General features: G+C 53.5%; 3 protein-coding genes across 3 annotated transcripts; 2 read left to right on the top strand and 1 right to left on the bottom strand.

Moving 5' to 3' along the window:
• Window positions 1-5563: 5563 nt before the first annotated feature.
• On the top strand, window positions 5564-8006 carry N0V96_003922 (uncharacterized protein; the record flags this gene model as incomplete). Its single annotated transcript, XM_053187986.1, has 2 exons — window positions 5564-6877; window positions 6945-8006. 2 exons carry the CDS (start codon window positions 5564-5566, stop codon window positions 8004-8006), a joined length of 2376 nt encoding a protein of 791 aa, XP_053053948.1.
• A 3456-nt stretch (window positions 8007-11462) lies between these two features.
• On the bottom strand, window positions 11463-12381 carry N0V96_003921 (uncharacterized protein; the record flags this gene model as incomplete). Its single annotated transcript, XM_053187985.2, has 3 exons — window positions 11463-11667; window positions 11723-12214; window positions 12308-12381. The coding sequence occupies 3 exons, from the start codon at window positions 12379-12381 to the stop codon at window positions 11463-11465; spliced, it is 771 nt and encodes a 256-aa protein (XP_053053947.1).
• A 3678-nt stretch (window positions 12382-16059) lies between these two features.
• N0V96_003920 (uncharacterized protein) lies at window positions 16060-18177 on the top strand (the record flags this gene model as incomplete). Its single annotated transcript, XM_053187984.1, has 1 exon — window positions 16060-18177. One exon carries the CDS (start codon window positions 16060-16062, stop codon window positions 18175-18177), a length of 2118 nt encoding a protein of 705 aa, XP_053053946.1.
• Between the last annotated feature and the right edge of the window lie 1033 nt (window positions 18178-19210).

The raw sequence follows: 19210 nt of genomic DNA, 5'->3' as shown, positions 1-19210 counted from the left end.
GCTTGGAGCTCTCATGTACACTTTGTAAGATGAGGACGAAAAATGATTATGGATGATTGTACCACGGCAGCTAGTCGGCATTGTTCTTCATGTTTGCATACAGAGTGGGCAAAAAGAGTGTCGAAAAAGGCAGATTTCAAAATGTAGTTCATGTAAACGCACCAGATAGCCGGAGCATTTGGCTGCAGACTTGGCCGCTCAAACTCGCCACTAATAAGAGAGGCCATGACTTTGACTTGAATCGATTTCCCCGACCAGGTATGATGATGTTCCACCTTTCGGACACAATCATTTTGTTTCGTTCTTCGTTTGGAATATGAGTCCCATCTACAGCCGTTCCCCCGGATTACGTCGCCAATTTCCCTACAGTAGCCATACATCAACCCTTCCAGTGAGGGAGTCATCACAATGAAGACACTCTTGAAAGAAACCCGGCATCGTTTGATCACATTATGTGAGTTCAACTAGGGACACCATGGGCCTTCGTGGGCCAGGTTTCCTCCTTTACACCTTCGTTTTTTTTTTCCCCCACCCGATGGGGATTCTCCGTCTCTGCCAAGGGAGTGATTCGAGGTTGTGAAAACAACCCGATTAGTCGCTGCACCTGAAACCAGCGCATTTATTCTGCGGGCTTCGACAGTCTCGAAAGTGCCTTTTTGTTTTTCCCTGCCGAGAGCTTCATGAATAAGGGCCATCGAGTGACTGTTCTCCGGCACAGAAAGGCATGTATTGTTTTTATATTTTTATTATTTTTTAGCGCAAGTTAAGTGTTACCACTGAATGTGAAGATTGATCATTTGCTGGCTATACACACCCGCCTCGTATAGTAGCCGTCTCCATGGAAACTCGTGGGAGTGAGTTTCACTTGCACATCTTGACTTGTCAGCTTGAACGATCAGAAACTAGGTAGGTATCATGAAGGAACGTTACAAAATGCGGGACGCAAACAATATGGGCTCTTCTTCAGATGAATGTATCCCGTACTACTGGGTGAAGATCGTTAGGCTTCGTGTGCTTGGATGCCCTATCTGTCTTTTTTGGATTCTCTTTTTTTTTTTTTCTTTTCTTCATTAAGGGTCTCTGGACAGCCCGGCCCCACAATGATCGACGGGTTAGCCTCTGCCGAGAACCCTGAGAAAAGGAAATGTAATGGTGACTTTCGTGATCCTTTCACCTCTCAAGTGATACTCTCGGCGCTCAAGGGTAACCTGCCTTGGACTTATCAAATCCCGCCGTCGGTTTCATTGTAAGGCTGAGATAATTTGGTAATCAGGGGCCGAGAGGGAAGATCTCACGGGGGATGGAAAAGTCACCGAAGCAGTGTCCACTTCGGACGGTGGATCCCGGCACGGCCAGGAAGCCTCGGAAGGCGAGTCAGTCCACTTCATTCGAGAGAAAACGATAAATGTTCAAGGGCCCCGGTGGAGAAGCGCTGATTGTGAAATGGGATCCTGGGAGGCTGGGAAGCTTCGCCGAAGAGGGAAGGGGGGGGATAACAGGTTGTTGGCCGAAATTCCCGTGTTCAGGTGCGTGTGCGTAAACCCTCTTAGATGAGCTTTTTTGATGCGGCTTGGTTACGACGGTTCCCATGCCCTGTCTATCAACCGCGAATATTCAATGTGCCAGAAGAAGAGGCTCACCGTGTTCAACGCGCGTCACACTTGGCTTTCCCTGCAAAAAGTTGTTCCGAACGAGCTTCTTCCGAAAGATGTCGGGTAAAATTATCCAGGGTTCTGCATCAGACTGTACTCCTTTGCGCCATTCGAGCGGTGGCTGGAGGTCGAGACATCATAAGCAAAGGCGCCTAGCCAGTGTGGCTGGCCTGAATCGTTTTTGACTGCCTGCGCAGGGCTTGCTAAGCCTTTTTGGCTCTAGGCAGACAAAGATACAATGCATTGGATTACCAGACTGTGCTGTGTCGGGGTGAACCACGAAGGCGCATCTTTCTATCAAAGGAGTGGGCTGGCCTGCCGGGTTATCGTTCGTAAAGAAAAACTCTCAGAAAATGTCAAAAGGAAGGAGACGAAGGAAAGAATTGCGGCCGGGGTCGGGAATTGCCCACCGCGTATCCGTAGGCGAACCGCCGAACCGGACATGGGAAATCGTCGTCTTTGATATTGCCCATATAGACCTCAGGGTGTCGATGATGAGTAAGGCAGCCAATACGATAAACGTGAGAGAGGTGGTCATCGCGACTACAATAGCCGAGGATTCGACAGATTCAACCGTGGCATATTCCGCCACCATCCAGTGCATAGAAGGGCCCGGAAGTCGTTCCGAAAACAAAATGTACAAAGAAAGATTGGCCGAAGGTCAATGACCAAGGACACGCCCTGTGGCGGTGTTTATGTGTGTGTGTGTGTGTGTATGTGTGGCACAGTGATGCGGCGTTTTCGTACTTGTAGACAGTTAGGTAGATTCATTTGACGCTCGTGGGACAAGGGCTTCGAAGTATAACGTGGCGTGGTTATGTAATCCACATTCTGGAGTTTGAACAAGGAGAATTGTAACCGCGCTTACCGTTACCCTCTTCAGTGCTGGTCATGGGGATTCAGAGGATTGAATGCAACGCAGACTGCAGAGGAGAGGCGGTCCAACCGACAATCATTGCAAAAGAGAGAGGAATTGTGCGTGGGCCGTGAATATGCAAATGGAGAGGATTCCAAGAGTCAAGCGGGCTTCTCAGTCTTCATTTTCTCCGCGTCCAGGTACGTACCGATGTAGCCAATGGCGCCTGTCATTCGAAAGGTAACTGAAAAGTGCATACCGCCTCGACGCACCTGCCTTACTTTGGACATATCAACTGGAATTCGCAAAGAGTCCCTTTTAGGTAACTTGCAACTTCTACGAGGATGTCGATGTATAAGTGAAGGGCAATATTAGGAGTCAGTCCCCCCTTCACAGGGCCCAGATACTTACCTAGGTCTGACTTGCAGCAGAATCGAAACCATCCATCTGCCCGCTCGAGCGGAAGGTGTGGTGCATTTCGGCGCAGTGAGGTGCGTCTGTACATAGGTCGACAACAGCACTCCACGACATACGATACAATCGACACGGGCGAATAAGGCTTTGGCTGAAGGGTCGTCACACAAAAAGGCACATGATAAAAATGAGAGAAATTGCCTTGGCCTGGTGAACAACCGACTTATATTCGCGCAACCCCACCAGAGCCGACAAGGAACCGGAGGAGGAATGGATGGGATGGGCACGCATGCAGAAGGTCGTAGCCAGCAGGAAGAACACGCAGAAGCAGAAGCGGGCAGACCATTCCGGGGCTAGATACGGATAAAGGAGTTGGTAGGCGAGAGGGAAAGGAAAAAAAACCAATGACCACAAAAAGGTAGAGACATCCCAGGATTCGGTTTGATGCAAAGCGAGGTAGTGACTACGCAAAGACTAACACTTACAGGCTACCCGTGCTACCATGGTGGAGGCCATTGACCAGAAGAGGAGAGGAGGGAGGGGTAATCGGTATATGTTTTTATTTTATTTTTAATGTCTATGTTTTTGTCCCCTTTCGTCCAAGTACTATCCTTTGACCTGTGTTTTCCTTACACAACTCAACCTTTTCTGACTTACACCGAGGTCATGATCCAATGATGGGCTTGCCTTTCCCACCAATCTTTGTGCCATGTCGGGTCCCGTCGGTGCGTCTTGCTTCCTGCTTCCTGCCTGTCACGCCTGTGCCATGCTATTGCTACCTTGCCTTGACTAAGGTACGTAGTGTACTAGGTAAGGTATGTATGTAATAATCAGTGCCTTGCTTGTCTACCCTGCCCTGCCGGGTCGGAGCGATGGGCAATTTCTGCCGTTGCTGGCCACTTTAAGCCTACCCATGTCGTCGGAAGCCTTGAGTATCCGCGTTTCCTGACTGGTCCAGGCTTTGTGAGGTACCATGCCTTAGTCCCCTCCAGCGGCCTCATGGCCTCAGGTAGGAAATATTTCGGCCACCGCCCGCCCCGTCAAAGACAAGACTGGAGTCAGTGGACGCCCCAACCCACGTCAGTCGGTGGTGACCCCTCCATCCTCGGCCTCCTGCGCGCTCTCCCACTTCTACCTACCTAAAGGCACCTCATGGATGGATACCTTAGGTCGGCTTGCTCCCCGTCCCATCCTTTGACTCCTATTGCTCACAGCAGATGGCCTGAGACATGGACGTATTGGATGCTCTGGGTGAATGAGACTTCCAAATTACCTACCTACCTACCTACCTACCTCTTCGTCTTCCTATACGCTAGGTGTCTTGTAAAGTCTGATGAATGGTCGGGCGTGTCTTCTATTAGATGAGGTGGTGCATGCCCTGCTTCACCGACAATGTCCTGCATCTACCTTACCTTAACCTGCCTGACACCGGGCAGAGTGTTGTAAGCCTTGGCCTGTAAGGTAAATGCCCTGAGATGAATCACCAAGGTATCCGTACATGCCCTGGAAACCCGTGGATGAAGCACCCTCCCGCATCTCAGTGAATTGTCAGTGCCTTGGGGTCCCTTCCCTCAACCCCAAACCTCCAGGTCCCAGTCAGTCGCCAAAGAATTCCAATCACCCGCTGTGCCAGCGTCCCTTACCCCCCTCCCCGCTAAAAAGTCAGGTCAACCAAGCTGCCTCCACCTTTTACCTCAAGTGCCAACCTGGTAGTGGCTTTCCCGAGAAGAAAAAAATTCATTCACAAAAAAAAAACTCGGGCCTCAGATTTTATTCCTGGGTCTTTTTCTCCTCCTCTCCCACAACCACACATATCTCTCTTTCTCTATCCCTCTCCTCCACAAACCTTGCCCTACCGGTATCCTTGTGGTCATTCTTCCTCTGTTCACTCGTCCTGCTCGGCCGATACCTTTCTGTTCGCCAATTTTACAATAGCGGACATTTCGTACACGACCAGCGAGACCCCTCAGGCCAACAACCAAGCCCTCCTCCAATCGAAGCCTTGCGTTTACCGTCTTCCACGTTTTCTTTGGATCGCCGCAGCCCGAGCATCTCCGGAACGTCTCGCCTCGCTTGTCTCTCGCAACCCAAAAAAAAAACACACACTTCGTTGACGTGCTCTCAACCCACCTCCCCCCTCTTCGTTTACGAGGAACACAGCTTCCACCGCACCTCATACCACCTTGCTCGCGCACTCGATCCTACTGATTCGTCAGTCCTCGCGTGCCTTCGTCCTAAGCTCGTTTCCGCACTCGCCCGAAAAAAAACTCTAGCCACCTTCCGGCTTCACTGGACCAGCAGGACCTGCTCGTCCCGACATCCTTGCGTTTTCCTCAATCTTTGACGGCTTCCGACGACGTCAACCGGCACCTGATTCCTTTCACGGCACCTCAGGCCGCCGATCGACTCATTCTTCCGGACCACGCGGAGAGGTTTGGTTCGCCCTCTCCGGTCTGTCTCCGTCTCAGGAGTTGCTGGTAAACCTCGGTTTACCCAACAGCAGGATACCCAACAGCCCGTTCGCGGCTACTACCTCAGGGCCTGGCAGGATTAGATCGGTTGATCATCTTCCCTGGTCCCTTATACCCCAATAGTCTTTCGAGGCATGCCTATTTCTGCATCAGACCTAGCATCAGACACGATGGCTACTGCATTTTCTTACGCTCAAGCCGCCAAGGGTCAGGCGGCCACAACACCCGCGGCCCAGACCACCGAGAACGGCAAGGACTCCGCGAGCTCAGTAAACGGCGAACAATCGGGTGCCGAGCCCACCGCTGTCAAGAGCACCGACTCCGCTGACGACGAGTCCTCGAGAAATACCCCTCTCAAGACCCAACTGGCTGCCAAGCAGGAAGTCTCCTCTGCCCAAGCAGAGGCCAACAGCACAAACACACCATCTGCCGCCGCTTCCGTCACCGACTCGCGACGCGATGACGAGGAGGCCGTTACCGAAGCCTCTGCCCGCCGAAGTGAGAAGAGCGTGAGGTCGGCAAGCGCATCTACTCGCGTGACCGACGAGGCCGAGCCGAAGAAGGGCTCTAGGAAGCCGAGAAAGGGCAAGGCCGGAAAGGAGTCAAGTGAGGACGCGAAGAAGGACAAGGCCGCAGAGCAGGAGAAAGAAGAGCCCAAGATTGAGCTCGTTGAGGCGCCGCTTCCTTCGGTCAACATCTGGACCCAGCGCAAGGAGACAGCGGCTCACAAGACCTCTGTCACCTTGCCCACCGCTAATGGTGCTGCCAGCGCATCTACCCCAGTTGACACCTGGCCCAACAGCCAGGAGTCCAAGAAGAAGAACAAGGCCGCTGACGGCGCTGAAGCCACCAACGGCACTGCTGCCGGCAAGTCTCAACGCAAGGCTGGCGATGGTGATGCCGCCGCCAGAAGAAATGGTGCTCGCGGTTCAAGGGTTATCGAGAGAGATAGCCGACTGACCGAGGTCCCTCCCCCCGTTGGCGACGTTCACTCATGGCCTACGCCTGAGACGGCGGTCAAGGAGATCGTCAAGGAGGAGAAGCGCAAGCCTTCTGAGAAGGTTGAGCGGGTAGAGGCCGAGGTTCAGGATGATGCCGGTGCCAAGGGCCGTTCAAAGGACAAGTGGGAGCGTATGGACTTTGTCCCTACTGTCCAGTTCTCCACCCCCATTCCCTCAGTTAGAGGCTCTCGAGGAGGACGAGGTGGTGCTCGTGGTGGACGCGACATTACTTCTCGTGGCGGTCACGGGGCTGCTGCTGCTGCCTCTGCTGACAAGCCGGCCGGCACTGCTGCCCCTACTAAGGCTGGAAACGAAGCTCGTGACCGTGCTCGCGATGGTAACGCTCCGGCTAGAGCCAACTCTCAACCCCCTGCTGCGAACAAGCGGGCCTCGATGGAAGTCTCCAACGGCAAGGAGCAGCGCAAGCCCACGGCGCCCAGCTCCGGCGAGCGCAACAAGGAGTCGCAGTCAAATGCCGCCAGTGTAAGTTGATTTCTGTCTGGGTTGTCCTGCGATACTTTCAAAAACATGTATGCTGACCGATGGAAAGGAGCAGGCCGGTCCTGTTAGAGAGAGAGGCGAAGGCCGCGGCGATAGAGGCCGCGGCGGATACCGAGGCCGCGGAGGTCACCCTGGAAACGTGCCCATGCACGCTCAGCAGTCTTCATACATGTCTAACGGCAACTCCTTCGGCTCTCAAGGTCCCAGACAGTACGCCAGCCCTCCTCTTCACCAGGGCGGCAGCTTCCAATCCTCCTACGGAGGCTCGCAGTCCCGCGGTGGTCGTGGTGGCCGCGGTCAGTCCAACGGCTCTGGAGCGTTCCGCGGTGCTGGTGGCCCTTCGAACTCTGGCCGTATGCGTCAAGTTCAGACCAACATGAACCAGGTCTCCTGGGATTACGGAGTCCCCATGACCCCGGGTTCTTATGCCGCATTCTACGAGCAAACGAGACATATCATGATCCCTCAGATGGAGTACTACTTCTCCGTGGAGAACCTCCTGAAGGATACCTACTTGCGCAAGAACATGGACAGCCAGGGTTTCGTACCCTTGGAGCTTGTCCTCGGCTTCCAAAGGGTTCGTTCGGTGGCCGATGCCCAGACTCTGCGCGCAATTATTGCCGAGTGTCCCCAGCTGGATTACGTTGTCGGTGACGATGGCATTGAGAGATTGAGATCTCGTACCCACTGGCAAAAGTTCGTCTACCCTAACATGGAGCTGCGCTTCGATGCTGCCCGCAATGAGGGACCTCAGTACTTCTACCCCCGTTCCCTTCACGCCATCGCTCATTACGACCACGGCATGCTCGGCGACTACCCTGTCATTTCGCCGACTGCTGCCTACCCCAACGGTGCCGAAAACAGCTACGTCGCCTACCCTACTGAGGCTCAGGGTGGACAGCCGAACGGCACTGTGAACGGCAACGCTGCCGAGACGCAGCTTTCTGCTCAAGTCCCCGAGTTCCAGCCCGGCCCTGCATCCGAGCAAATGGCCGAGGCCTCATCCGAGACGGAGAAGGCTCAGGCCCTCGTCAATGGCTCTGCCCACACAGAGAGCGCACCCTTGACAAACGGAAATCACGCTCAGCCTGCTGAAGCCCTCCAGTCCTAGTTGGACGAAGGCATTGTCGTGGGCTGTGGCAGCGAGGCGGCAGCATCAGGATGCGGTGACGACAGCAGCAGCTTGTCGAGTCCTTCTCAACGCGCACATCTGCTGATGCGGTTTCGAGGCGAGAACTCGGTTGCAGAGTCCCCCATCGACGACATCCCGTACCCTGAATTTCGTCTGCGCGCGCTCTCCCAACGGCAAGATGCTTTAGCCGGGGATATTCCCGGCGACATGAAATCCCTTTATCGGTTCTGGTCTCATTTCTTGGCCCGGCATTTTGATTTGGAGATGTTTGAGGAGTTTCGGGCATATGCAGTGGCGGACGCCACGGGGGGGACCATCAACGCAACTGGCCTCAAAAACTTGATTGCATTCTATGAAGCGGTCTTACAAGAGGACAAAGAATACCCTCTGGACAATCTGGAGTCTCTCTATGGGGAAGCGAAAAGGCTAGCCGCGACAGCCGAGAGCTCCCTTGAGAGGTAGCATCTGGGTCGGTTACCATGACGAGGATGTTTTACGAATTGGGCAACTCTTGTTGGAATTTTTTCGACAACAAGCTGTGATAGACCCATCTAGGTTGCGGTCGCTCGGATTTCCGTCTTGGCCAATGTCACCGAGCGCATCTTCCCAGTATCGTTGAAACTGCAACGTTTCTTGGGGCTTAGTCGGGACGAGACCGTAGCTATTGTCGTCTTCGAAGGGTTGGAAAAGTTATCTGCTTCTTTTTCACAAAAGGGGATGGGCCGCAGCAGAGAGATATGCTACCAGGTGGCTAGCAACATACCCATGGGAGGTTTGATTCGGAATTAATTGGGACGGGGGGAATAATCAGAGGCAACAAAATTGAGGCAAAGAGGAAGGCTTCGCCCCTCTTGCGTTGGCATGTGAAAGCTTCGTCTTAAAGGCAGCTTCAGACACGGGTTGATGAAAGTCTCTTCTCCGGCGTAACTCGGCATACAGGTCCGAGATGACAATCATCGGTCTTACTTTCATTTGGCGGTTTTTCCTCATCATGGATGGATTTTCAGCTTCCTTCTTCTCTCCCCTCGCCTCATCGCTAGACGAAGAAAAAAGTTTTCTTCTTTTTTTTAACTCTTTTATTTTTATTTTTTTTTACTGCACATAGTTCCTGCATGCTTTATTCTGGGAAAACACAAACAGGGAAACAGGGGAAGGGTTATGGGCATGAAATGCATTCGAGCGGTCACAAGAAATTGGAGGCAATGGTCCATGGTTCTACTAGACTTTTCCTCTTTCTTCTTTTTCCTTCCTTCCTTCGCTTGTCAACATACACGGGGATTGGGGGGAGGAAAAGAAAGAGACGGCATCATCACGCAAAATCAGTCGAGCTGATGCTGTATTGTATGAATAGGACCTCTTAAAAATGAATAAATCGGAGTATATGGCGTTCATATTGCGTAAATTCCATGTCGCATTGATGTGGGTGAGGTCATCGCGGAAGAGGCGCTGTCTTCTTCCTCTCTGGGAAGCTGTAGAGCAGCATGCTGAGCTTCACTTGGAAAGTATCGAGAGAAACAAACGTTGCCATTTGATGCGTGCACTCGAACCGTGACTACACACTCGCTGCAAGTCAAATCTGGATATGTTTGGGTAAACGGGACGGGTGGAGGAGAAGCGACATGTTGCTCCTGCGTCGTTGGCAACTATATATCCAACCTCGGTTCCTCGAACTATCACATACGACCATACCCATTGGAAAACTCGGGATCCCGTCCGCTCTCCCATAGATAAGCCAATGAGGGCCGGATTAGTAGTTGGGTCGGTGACGACCAGCGAATACCTGGTGTTGTATGTAATTTCTTTTGAAGTTTTGCAGACTTTTGCATGGTGGTGGAGAGACATCGTGAAGACTGACGATATTATAGACGTGGTTGCGGGCGACGGCGTCTGAATGGAGTGTAAGAAAGTTCCAGCCGTGAGATATCGTGCGGGGTAGACAAGTTGCCTCTCAACTTCTCAAGGCATTCAATTGTTTTTTCTTCACAGTTAATCTCTCTTACTTTGTTTTTTGGGGCAGGGGGGCCTCCTATAAGGGTTCGAAATTCCTGGTGCGTGACCCTTTTCTAGGACTCGCACCGCAGGAATCAAGTGTCGACAACAACTTATGTCTGCCCCTTATTCCTCCAGTAGTTTCTACCGAAATGTAAAGTGTACTTCCCAATAAGGATTATTACAGCCGTGCGAGTTCGTCGTTCCCCAGTCCTGGTTCGGCGCTTGATCAAGGGAGACTGTCACGTAAAATATGGGAAGAGGACCACCGGGGGAACTCCCTCTACAGCCAGCATATGAGCTGAGTGGTATTGAATTATACACTTGAAGTTCTTACCATTTAACAGCCAGTGTTGGCTTCCTTCAGGTAGACACGAGTGACCAGATCCTCTCCCAAACGGTAAAGGCGAGGCGTTTGCACGCGAGGAAAAGACCCCCCCTAATTACCGAACGACTCTGTGAAGAACGCCTTACATGTCGTCGGTGTGTCCGAGAAGCTGATCAAAACGCCATCGGATAGAATGATTTGGGCAATGTATAGCAAAGCATCCTTGTTCATCTGTCACGGATACGTTCGTGCCTGGCACTTCTCCCTGATGAGAGTTGGATGCCAAAACCATTATTCTCGTCATACGTCACTGCCGATGATTGTTGATGCTCGAGTACCTACCTAGTCGCGGGCCGGTTCCTCTTCCCTTCTAGATAGCTACTTCACGTGCGTAAGGAAATCCAGCAAATGATCGCTAACAAGACGGTAATATTTCTATCTTTGAGGATGCCTCTAAATAGGTTGTGAGACGCAGGGCATTTTCCAGCCTTTCCGCAGCTCCTTTGCGCTTTTACAAAACGGCAGACACTGTTTGTAGAGCCTATATTCTCGCAAATTAATGATACTTATACCAATCCCTTAAGGAAGGACGTGGTGATCTCACAGCGCCCATTCGAGAGAAATGGACTTAGTTTATATAACTTCCGATGGAACCCTGCTGCCTGGTCCACCGAGATAGCTTCACGCTCAAGCTAGGTTCATTACCTGCTCTTGTGTATCATAAAGCCGTAAGCCAATAGATCATCCAGCCGTATAGAAACAACAGGGCCTGAGTCAATGAGTTCATATCAAGACATGTAGAAAGTGCCTTGGGTGCTGTGATTCATGAGAGACCGGGCTTCTACCTGTCATACCCGACTTGCAGTTTCAACCAAAACACCATTAAGACTATACGAAAATATGATGGGAAAGTCATGCCATATTACTCATTATTACATAAACCGTCCTAGTCTCAAGTCTCACTATCTGCCGATTTGACAGAAGTAGGGACACAAGAAGAGAAGGTGATTAGACCGAAAAAGTCAGTATCTACAAGTTCTTCATGCCGTCTGCCTCATTATTTCGACCTTTTATTTCGTTTCACTCAAGATACATCCCTCATCATCGCCTCATCCCGCTTAGAAGGCCATAACGAGACCGACAGCAACAGCGGCAACAGCAGCGAGGCTGTGGGCCATGGCGGTCGGGGCAGCGTTGGGGGCCTCGGTGGAGGAGGGTGCAGCAGAGCCAGTAGCAGAGCCGGAGGCGTCAGTGGCGGAGGCGCCGCTGGACTCAGAGGCGCCGCTCTCAGTTGCGGAGGCGGACTCGGAGGCACCGGTGGTACTGGCGCGCAGTGTTAGGATATATGCGAGTGATGGAAGGATATAGGAAAACTTACCCAGCAGTTCCAGTGGCGGACTCGGATGCGGTGTTCAGGACAGTGGAGGTGAAGGCACTGCCAGCAGAATCGGTGCCGGTGACGACGCTGGGGGAGAGCGTAGGCACGACATCGGTGGTGATTGTGGTGGGGATGGGCGTGATGGTGGTGGAGATCTCGGTGGTGATGGTGCTGCCGTCCGAGTTGGTGGTGGTGACGGCTATGACGGTGGGCACGGGGGTGCCGGCCGGGGCAGCAGTTGGGCGGAGGCTCTCAATGGCGGACTCGAGAGCGCCGTACTGGCTGGTGTACTGCGTCGGGATGGCCGCGGAGAACCAGTCCGGGGTGCTGGTGGCCTTGAGGACGGAGTAGATGTAGGACTTGAGATCCCCGGTGACGCTGGCGGCGCTAGCGGCTGAGCCGAAGGCCGAGGTCAGGGAGTCCCACTGGTCGGTGGGAATGTAGGCCGAGATGAGAGCATCGGCGGCGGCAGTGAAAGCCGGAGCGTCAGAGCTATGAGGGCTGTGTTAGTATGTGTCTGGCTAGCTCCGAAGCTCCCCTTGAGCTATCTTTTAGATCCCGAGCGGGTGAGGCTGTGTGTCTTACACTTGGCGCGCGTCGATGGGGTTGGCAACGGCGAACTTGGCGGCAACGGCCAGAGGAATGATGGCAGACTTCATATTGTTTGTTGGTTGAGGGGGTATCTTTGCTCAAATCCGAGGGGTGGGTATCACAGGTCTGTTGAGGACGAGGCGGAAGAAGTTCTTGCGAGGGGGGTATCACTGGCTGGCTGAAAGCAAACAAAGGCGGATGGAAGGGAAAGAGAGTGAACTACGGGACACAGCTTCGGAGGGTGGAGGAATGATTTAAATAACAGACGAGAAATCGTGGTGATGCAGTCAAGAAACAAATGACGCCGTACGCGGTGAAGCTGGCGCGGGTACGACCACGGAGCAGGCCAGAACGAATGGGGAACCCGTGGCGACAGCGATGGTGGAAGCGAAAGCTAGGAATTGCGCGTTTGTTGCCCATTGTGAGGGGCGAGAAACAGGCGGGCCAAAAATCTTGGTGTTGGTCTTTTTTTTTCACGCACCCTGGTCTGTATTCCTTGGAAAGCGGAGGTTGGGTAGAGATGCTCGATGCTTCGAGGCCCTTGCAGCCGCAGTAGTAGCAGGCCAGAAGCAGCTCTGAGCTGGGCAACCGGGAAAGCGGGCAAGGCGCGAACAGGGAACAAACAGACGAAGCTGTAAACGGAGGAAGACCTGACGAGAAGCAGGAAAAAGCAGGGCAGAGCAGAGCCATTCAGGCGTGACAGGCTGAAGTGAAGGTGAGGCCCCCGGACGGGATTGAGCTGGCGTGACGTTGACGGTTGACCCGGTTGCTTGCGTGTGTCATTGTGCGGTCGAATCAGGTCGCGGAGGATTTGCCTTGCACGACGTGAATGATTGCATCGAAATGGGTACGGATACACGGGTGATGGCATAGCGGTGTTGGCTCACTCGAGCAAGCAGGGGATCTGATTGGCACCAGGTTGCGTGTTTGCCGGCCTTGATCGTGGAATGGGGTTGTTGAGAACTTGGGAGGCTGGGGAAAAATCGAACAACCTGAGGATTCAATTACGAGGCCGAGAAATCCCAGTTACCCAGCTGCAGGTATCTTGGGTATTCTGTCAATTGTCTTGGCTGTATGACTTGTTTGGTACCATACTCGTGACTTTGAAATCTTCATAGTCGTCCGTCCGCCTTGTTGTGAATTTGAAGACATCGATGTAGAGGCCTTCAGACGAGTCTGCGATGAAAGCGTGACTGGCATTTGAGCGAACTCTGGTGATGAGGATGCGTTGCCCCGCGCGAACGCATTCAAGAATCAGGTTACGGTGAAGAGATGCAGAGCGAGGCAGGTAGTGGAGGTGGAGGGATGTGGTTGGCGGGTAGTAGCCGTGGCTCCGCATTCTCGAGCTGGGCCGCATCATTGGTCGACGCCGTTTTTTCTAGACGAATCACACAAAGCAATTGTTTGAGCTGGGGAGGTAGGAACAAGGGATCCCCACTCACGGCCGGTGCTCCCGTTTTCCGCCGTTAATCCAGGCACATGCTAGGATGAGGTAATTCTGGAATGTGATGACGCACGTGACCAGAACAGTGGAAGTCCAGACTGCCAGTGACTGGGCCACACCCGCCACGTATCCACCGTCCACGTGTGACACATTCCGATGCAAAGTGTGGCTGCGCCACGCAACCAGCCCCAGGAGATGCTCCGTTGAGACTTGAGAGGCAGCAAGAGTGCAACACTACGTCACGGGCTCAAGACCACCCTTGCCCTTTCGGTGCAAGTTTCCAGGTTCCCCTCCTCAAGTTTGTCACCGCGGGGCATTCCATTCGCTCCACAGTCCACCTCGGAATCTCAGCCCAATCAACTCACCCACTTTAAATGTTCTACTCGATCACTTCCCTTCCATGATTCTACGAAGTATCTGCTTGTCATCCGCGACTACGTACCTTAGCGTATGCTCGGTAGGTACTGTATCTGGACAGATACCGAATGAGGTTTATTGCATTTTCGGTAACCACTTGCTGGTTGGAAACGAATGATATCATGCCGCAATTACGGCGAACCCCAAAATACTCGCAACCTAACTTGGACGTGATCAACTTGTCACCGAGAGAAACAAACCTCGGGGGTTTTGAGGCATTAAGAGAAAGGAAAAAGGAACAAATCAACAAGGATCTTCAATTTTGGCTGCAACAGACATACTCCGTCGTGTACATAGTTAGGCATCGCCTGGCTCAGTGGGAAAACAGAAATCCATGGGTGTTTTTGTGGACTGACCGAGCACTCGGTGGCAGAGCCCCCCTCCCATAGGTACTGTGGAAGGTACCGGGCCTTGGACCCCCTCCTATCGGCGCTCGGCCAAGTGGAGGGCATACTATGAGAGGTAAGGCAAGAGCGATTTCTGATGTCTCATTGGTTAGAATGCCTGTCGGTATGAGGTCATACTCTCTCCCACTGCTTCGTTGTCAACTCGTCCCGCCCTACCCTCTGCCCTCCAGCTACCTAGGTAGATTAAGGTACTCCAGTGAACCAGTATGCCACTGCAACTCCCCCGGGCCCAAGGTCACAGGCACAGGTTGCAGGTGTTACATGCAGGAAGGCAATGCCAACTGCATCGGAGGCCGCGCACATACCATGCTCGTTCTTTCCGCGAACATAGAGGCGCAGACTTCTTTGCCATCTTTCGGAGCAAGGAACATGCGCTGCACTGCTTGAAACCCGAGTAGCTGTTGCATACTGGCCTGATTCTCAGAGAGGACTCCCAAAGTCACCCAAAGCCACCACCACTACGCATCCATCACTTCCATTGCCTTGGACTTAAGTTTTTGGTGCGCAGCGGCATCGGGTTTGTCGCAGGGAGCACCCGTCCTCTCATGCCACTTACGACAGCGCTAGCACAAGTCTCTAGGCGCACTAGACAGCCTGCCTGGCCACTCGTCTTACTTTTTCTCGGTGCCCAGCCAATGTGAGAATGAGCAGCTGGAAAATTGGACGACCCAAAGAAGGGCACACTATTTTCGGTCAGACGTTGAGGGGGGAGGGGGGCTTTACGGCATGTCCAAATGACACTTTTGCCAGCGGCTTGTGTTGTGTAGATGGGCCATCTTTCGGACGAGGAAAAAAAAAAGGGTCCCGTTTTGTTCAAGAACAAGTTTCAAAAGTAATTGTTCACGGTAATGTTGCGGGCGAGGTACTTTCGCAGGCCCGTATCGAACATGCCTTGCCTTAGCATTCCTTTCCCTGAAGTGGTTCCCGCACCCTCCGTTTCTGCTGCCGCTGCCGCTCCAAATGCTGCATCTTTGGAAGCAACGCTGAGTCGTCGACATGTCGCATCCATGTCTTCGGACAGCCCAACCCTGTTCTGCCCTGCCCACTCCAGGCCTAAGGTGGCTGTATCTGGCTGGCTTCTCTGCCTGAAGTGACCTCCCCGTCCCTGCCGTCTCTTTCCTTCCATGCCTGATTGCCTTTGCCCTCCCGTCTTGCTGGACCCTTGCCCATCCACTTTCTTCTAGCTAGCCCTGGCCCCCCCTGTCTTCGCTCATCATCTCCTCCCCTCCTTCATTTCTTCCCGGGGCTTGCTGTCCTTCATCTTTCACCTTTTACAACTCATAGACACTTCAGCGTCTTCATCGAAAATTCTTCAACCGTACGTCAGTCTCGCCAGTTGAACCATCATCTCTGGCGGCACACTCGAACCAAAACCTATCACTGTGTCACTTCACTCATACGACTTACATCACCCCGCTTCAAATCGAAAATTACCCACCGAGCCTGCTTGGCTCTTACGCCCACTCTCGTCAACCGACATGAGTTACTACGAAGAGCCTCAGCGCACTCGTCGCTACGTGCGCGAGGAGCGTCGTGAGGAGAGAATCGACCCCCGGTATGCAGACGAAGGGTATCTCAAGGTTCACCAAACTCGCGAAATTATTCCTCGGGCCCGAGAGAACAGCGAGCTCTCTATTGAAGAAGTCCGCCGGGACTTCCCCCCTCCTGGTTATAGAGATTCCCGAAGAACTCGCTCAGCAGAACCCGGCTACTACGACGACCCCCGTTATGACGACCGGGACCGATACTACGATCGCGAATATGATCGTCGCAGCCGGAAAGCTGGCAGTCTTGTCTACGCCGAAGAGGAGAGGTCTCGTAAGCGCGTCATCAATCAACAAGAAAAGATCCTCGCCGCTGTTGCAGGTGCGGCCCTGGCCTTTGGCGGCAAGGAGCTTTACGACAGAAAGGAAGCCAAAGAACACCGCGGCGAAGTCGAGAGAAACTACTTGACTTCTGCGGCATTGGGGGCAGCTGGAGCTCTTGCCGGCTACCAGGGCGCAGAGTACTACGGCAAGCGCAAGGAAAAGGAGGAGGACAAGTCCACCTATGTCATGCATCGCGGCCGTGACGGTCGAGTCACCGAGTACTACTCCGACGAGGAGGGGGACAGGGAGAAAAAGGGTCACAAGTCTTTCTTGGAGAACGCTCTCGCAGCCTCTGGTCTGGGAGTTGCTGTCAAAGCTCTTACAGGCGCCAGTGGTGGTGATGACCGGCGCAGTGACACTAGAAGCCGACGAGGCAGTCCCGACTCGAGATCCTCTCGGTCCAAATCTCGAGGACCCGGAAATGAAGCCGCCAGCAAAATGCAGAAGGCTGCCATGGCTTCCCTCATTGCCGGAGCTACTGAAGCTTTCCGTGTTGCCAAAGAGCCCGGTGGCTGGAAGGGCGAGAAGACAAAGCGTATTATCACTGCCGCTGCCGGTGCCGCTACCATCGACGCTGCACAAGGCGGCGAGAAACAGAGCAAGCTGGGCCTGGCCGAATCCGTCATCGGTGGTCTGGTCGGCAACCGGGTCATCAACGGCTCCAAGCGCAACATCGAGGAGGACCGCCGAACCGGACGAAGCCGATCGAGGTCTCGCGCTCGCTCTGACGGCGGAGGCGGCGGACCTGGTTTGGCGGCTCTGGCAACTGCCGGTCTAGGTGCCTTTGGCGCAAAGAAGGCTATTGAGAACGTGCGGTCCCGGAGCCGTGGCCGTAGCGCCGACTCTTATGACAGCCGGGCCTCTAGCCGCGATGGTCGCGACAAACCCCGCCAACGAAGCAGAAGTCGCAGTGTCGTCGACTCTGCACGAAAGCGACTCGCCAAGATTGGCATTGGCAGCAACCCGGAGGAAAAGGAGAGAGAGAAGTACGGCCGAGATGATTACTACGACGACGACCGTAGCTCTAGACGCGGCGGTATGACCCGGAGATACTCTGATGAATACGACGACTACGACAGGGGATCCGCACGTGGTGGACGCGACGTATACGATGATGACAGGTCATCATACACGAGCCGGCGCCGGGACCGTTCTCGCCGCAGGGGAGGGAAATCAGACGCCAGTTCCGAATCGGATCTTGGAGACTCGGACGATGATGCGAAGCGCGCAAGGAAAATGAGAGGTAAGCAAGTCATTACAACCGGCCTAGCGGCCGTTGCCACCATTCACGCGGCACATGGGGTCTATCAAAGTATGGAGAAACGCAATTCAAGGCAGAAGGCTGTGAGGGAAGGGCGCCTCAGCCCAGAGGAGGCGAAGAAGCTCAAAACCAAGGCTCTCGTGCAAGACGCTGCCTCTGTTGGAATTGCTGCCCTCGGTATCAAGGGTGCCTGGTCTGAGCTCAAGGAAGCCAAAGAGATGACACACGAATGCAAGGAATTCCAACACGAGAAGGAACTCCGACATCAGAAACGACTTGAGCGGCAAAAGAGGCTCACCGACGGCCATGGTGGTCGACGGAGTAGGGCTGATGACTGGTCTCATGCTGGCTCTCCGCGAGGAGAGCGGTATGACTACGGTTCAACTTACTACGACGATAACCCGTACTCTGCCGGGCACCTGCCTGCACCTCCCGTTGGTTATGACGACAGGAGATACAGAGACTGAGAAGTCTGGCCGAGAGCAATTCGGTCCTGAGCGGTGGGGTGTTTGATCCTTGGTGGTACTCTTCGGATTCCTCAAGACAACGTCCTCACTCGCACGGGCTGTTTGTCTCACTCTGCCCTCAAACCCTCGGTTTCTTTTACCACCTATAATGCCTGTATAAGACACTACGACGTTACGACATTTCCTACAGATCATCTTTCAGCCACCTTCATATCTGTTTTCAAACAAAGCCGGGAAAGATTTTTGTGGAAGACTAAGGGGATGTGGGAGTGGCGTCCCACACGTTTCACAACGGCCCTCGACGGCCGCCACCTTGCATTGCGTTTACTCAGATAGATGGATTCCCTTTTCCCCTTCTGTTGCCAATCTACACGCAATCTTCTCTTGTACCCGAACCATAACTGATTCTAATTGGATTGTGACAGACCAACGCCGCCGTTACTAATCGGCCTGCGCCGCCTTCAAAAAGAACCAGATGCATCGTCACTGGTCAAGCCGTTGTCTTCGGCCCCTGCGGATGACAGTAGTACCAAATGGAGGGCATCGCAGCATGCAGCTCAGACAAAATGAGCAAACGATGGAGCCGAGATCGAGGCTGATCGGCAGGGTCTGATTGGAACCAACTGTTTTTGTTCGATTTAAGCAATGAAGGGAGAGAGGGAGAGAGAGGTCTGGCCACCACATGGCCCCGGGCTCGTAGTGGTTGAAGCAGCCAAGCGGACCCCGATGAGATGGGACCCCTGTTCCTGAGACAGACCGGACATTTTTCGCTAGCGCGAGAACAGACAAGCGGCGGTGAGAGAAGGCGGCTACCATTTGGAAAGATTGGGGAATAGACGGGAAGGGAGGGGTGGCATATGCGGGATGATGATATGCGACGGAAAAGACGGCTACATGGGCTTTATTACTCGGGCCAGAGCACAAGATCATCATCGTCGAGATACTGCAAGGCACTCGCTGCCCCTCCCCTTCCCCCAACAACCACCATCACACGATATCTTCTGGTCTCTTGGTTTCACAGTTTCCTACTTAG

This window comes from Colletotrichum fioriniae (assembly GCF_027942845.1).
Source record: "Colletotrichum fioriniae strain IMI 355084 chromosome Unknown scaffold_4, whole genome shotgun sequence".
Lineage (NCBI taxonomy): Eukaryota > Fungi > Ascomycota > Sordariomycetes > Glomerellales > Glomerellaceae > Colletotrichum > Colletotrichum fioriniae.
Note: the sequence above shows the minus strand (reverse complement) of the source record. Positions and strands in the feature narration are given on the sequence as shown.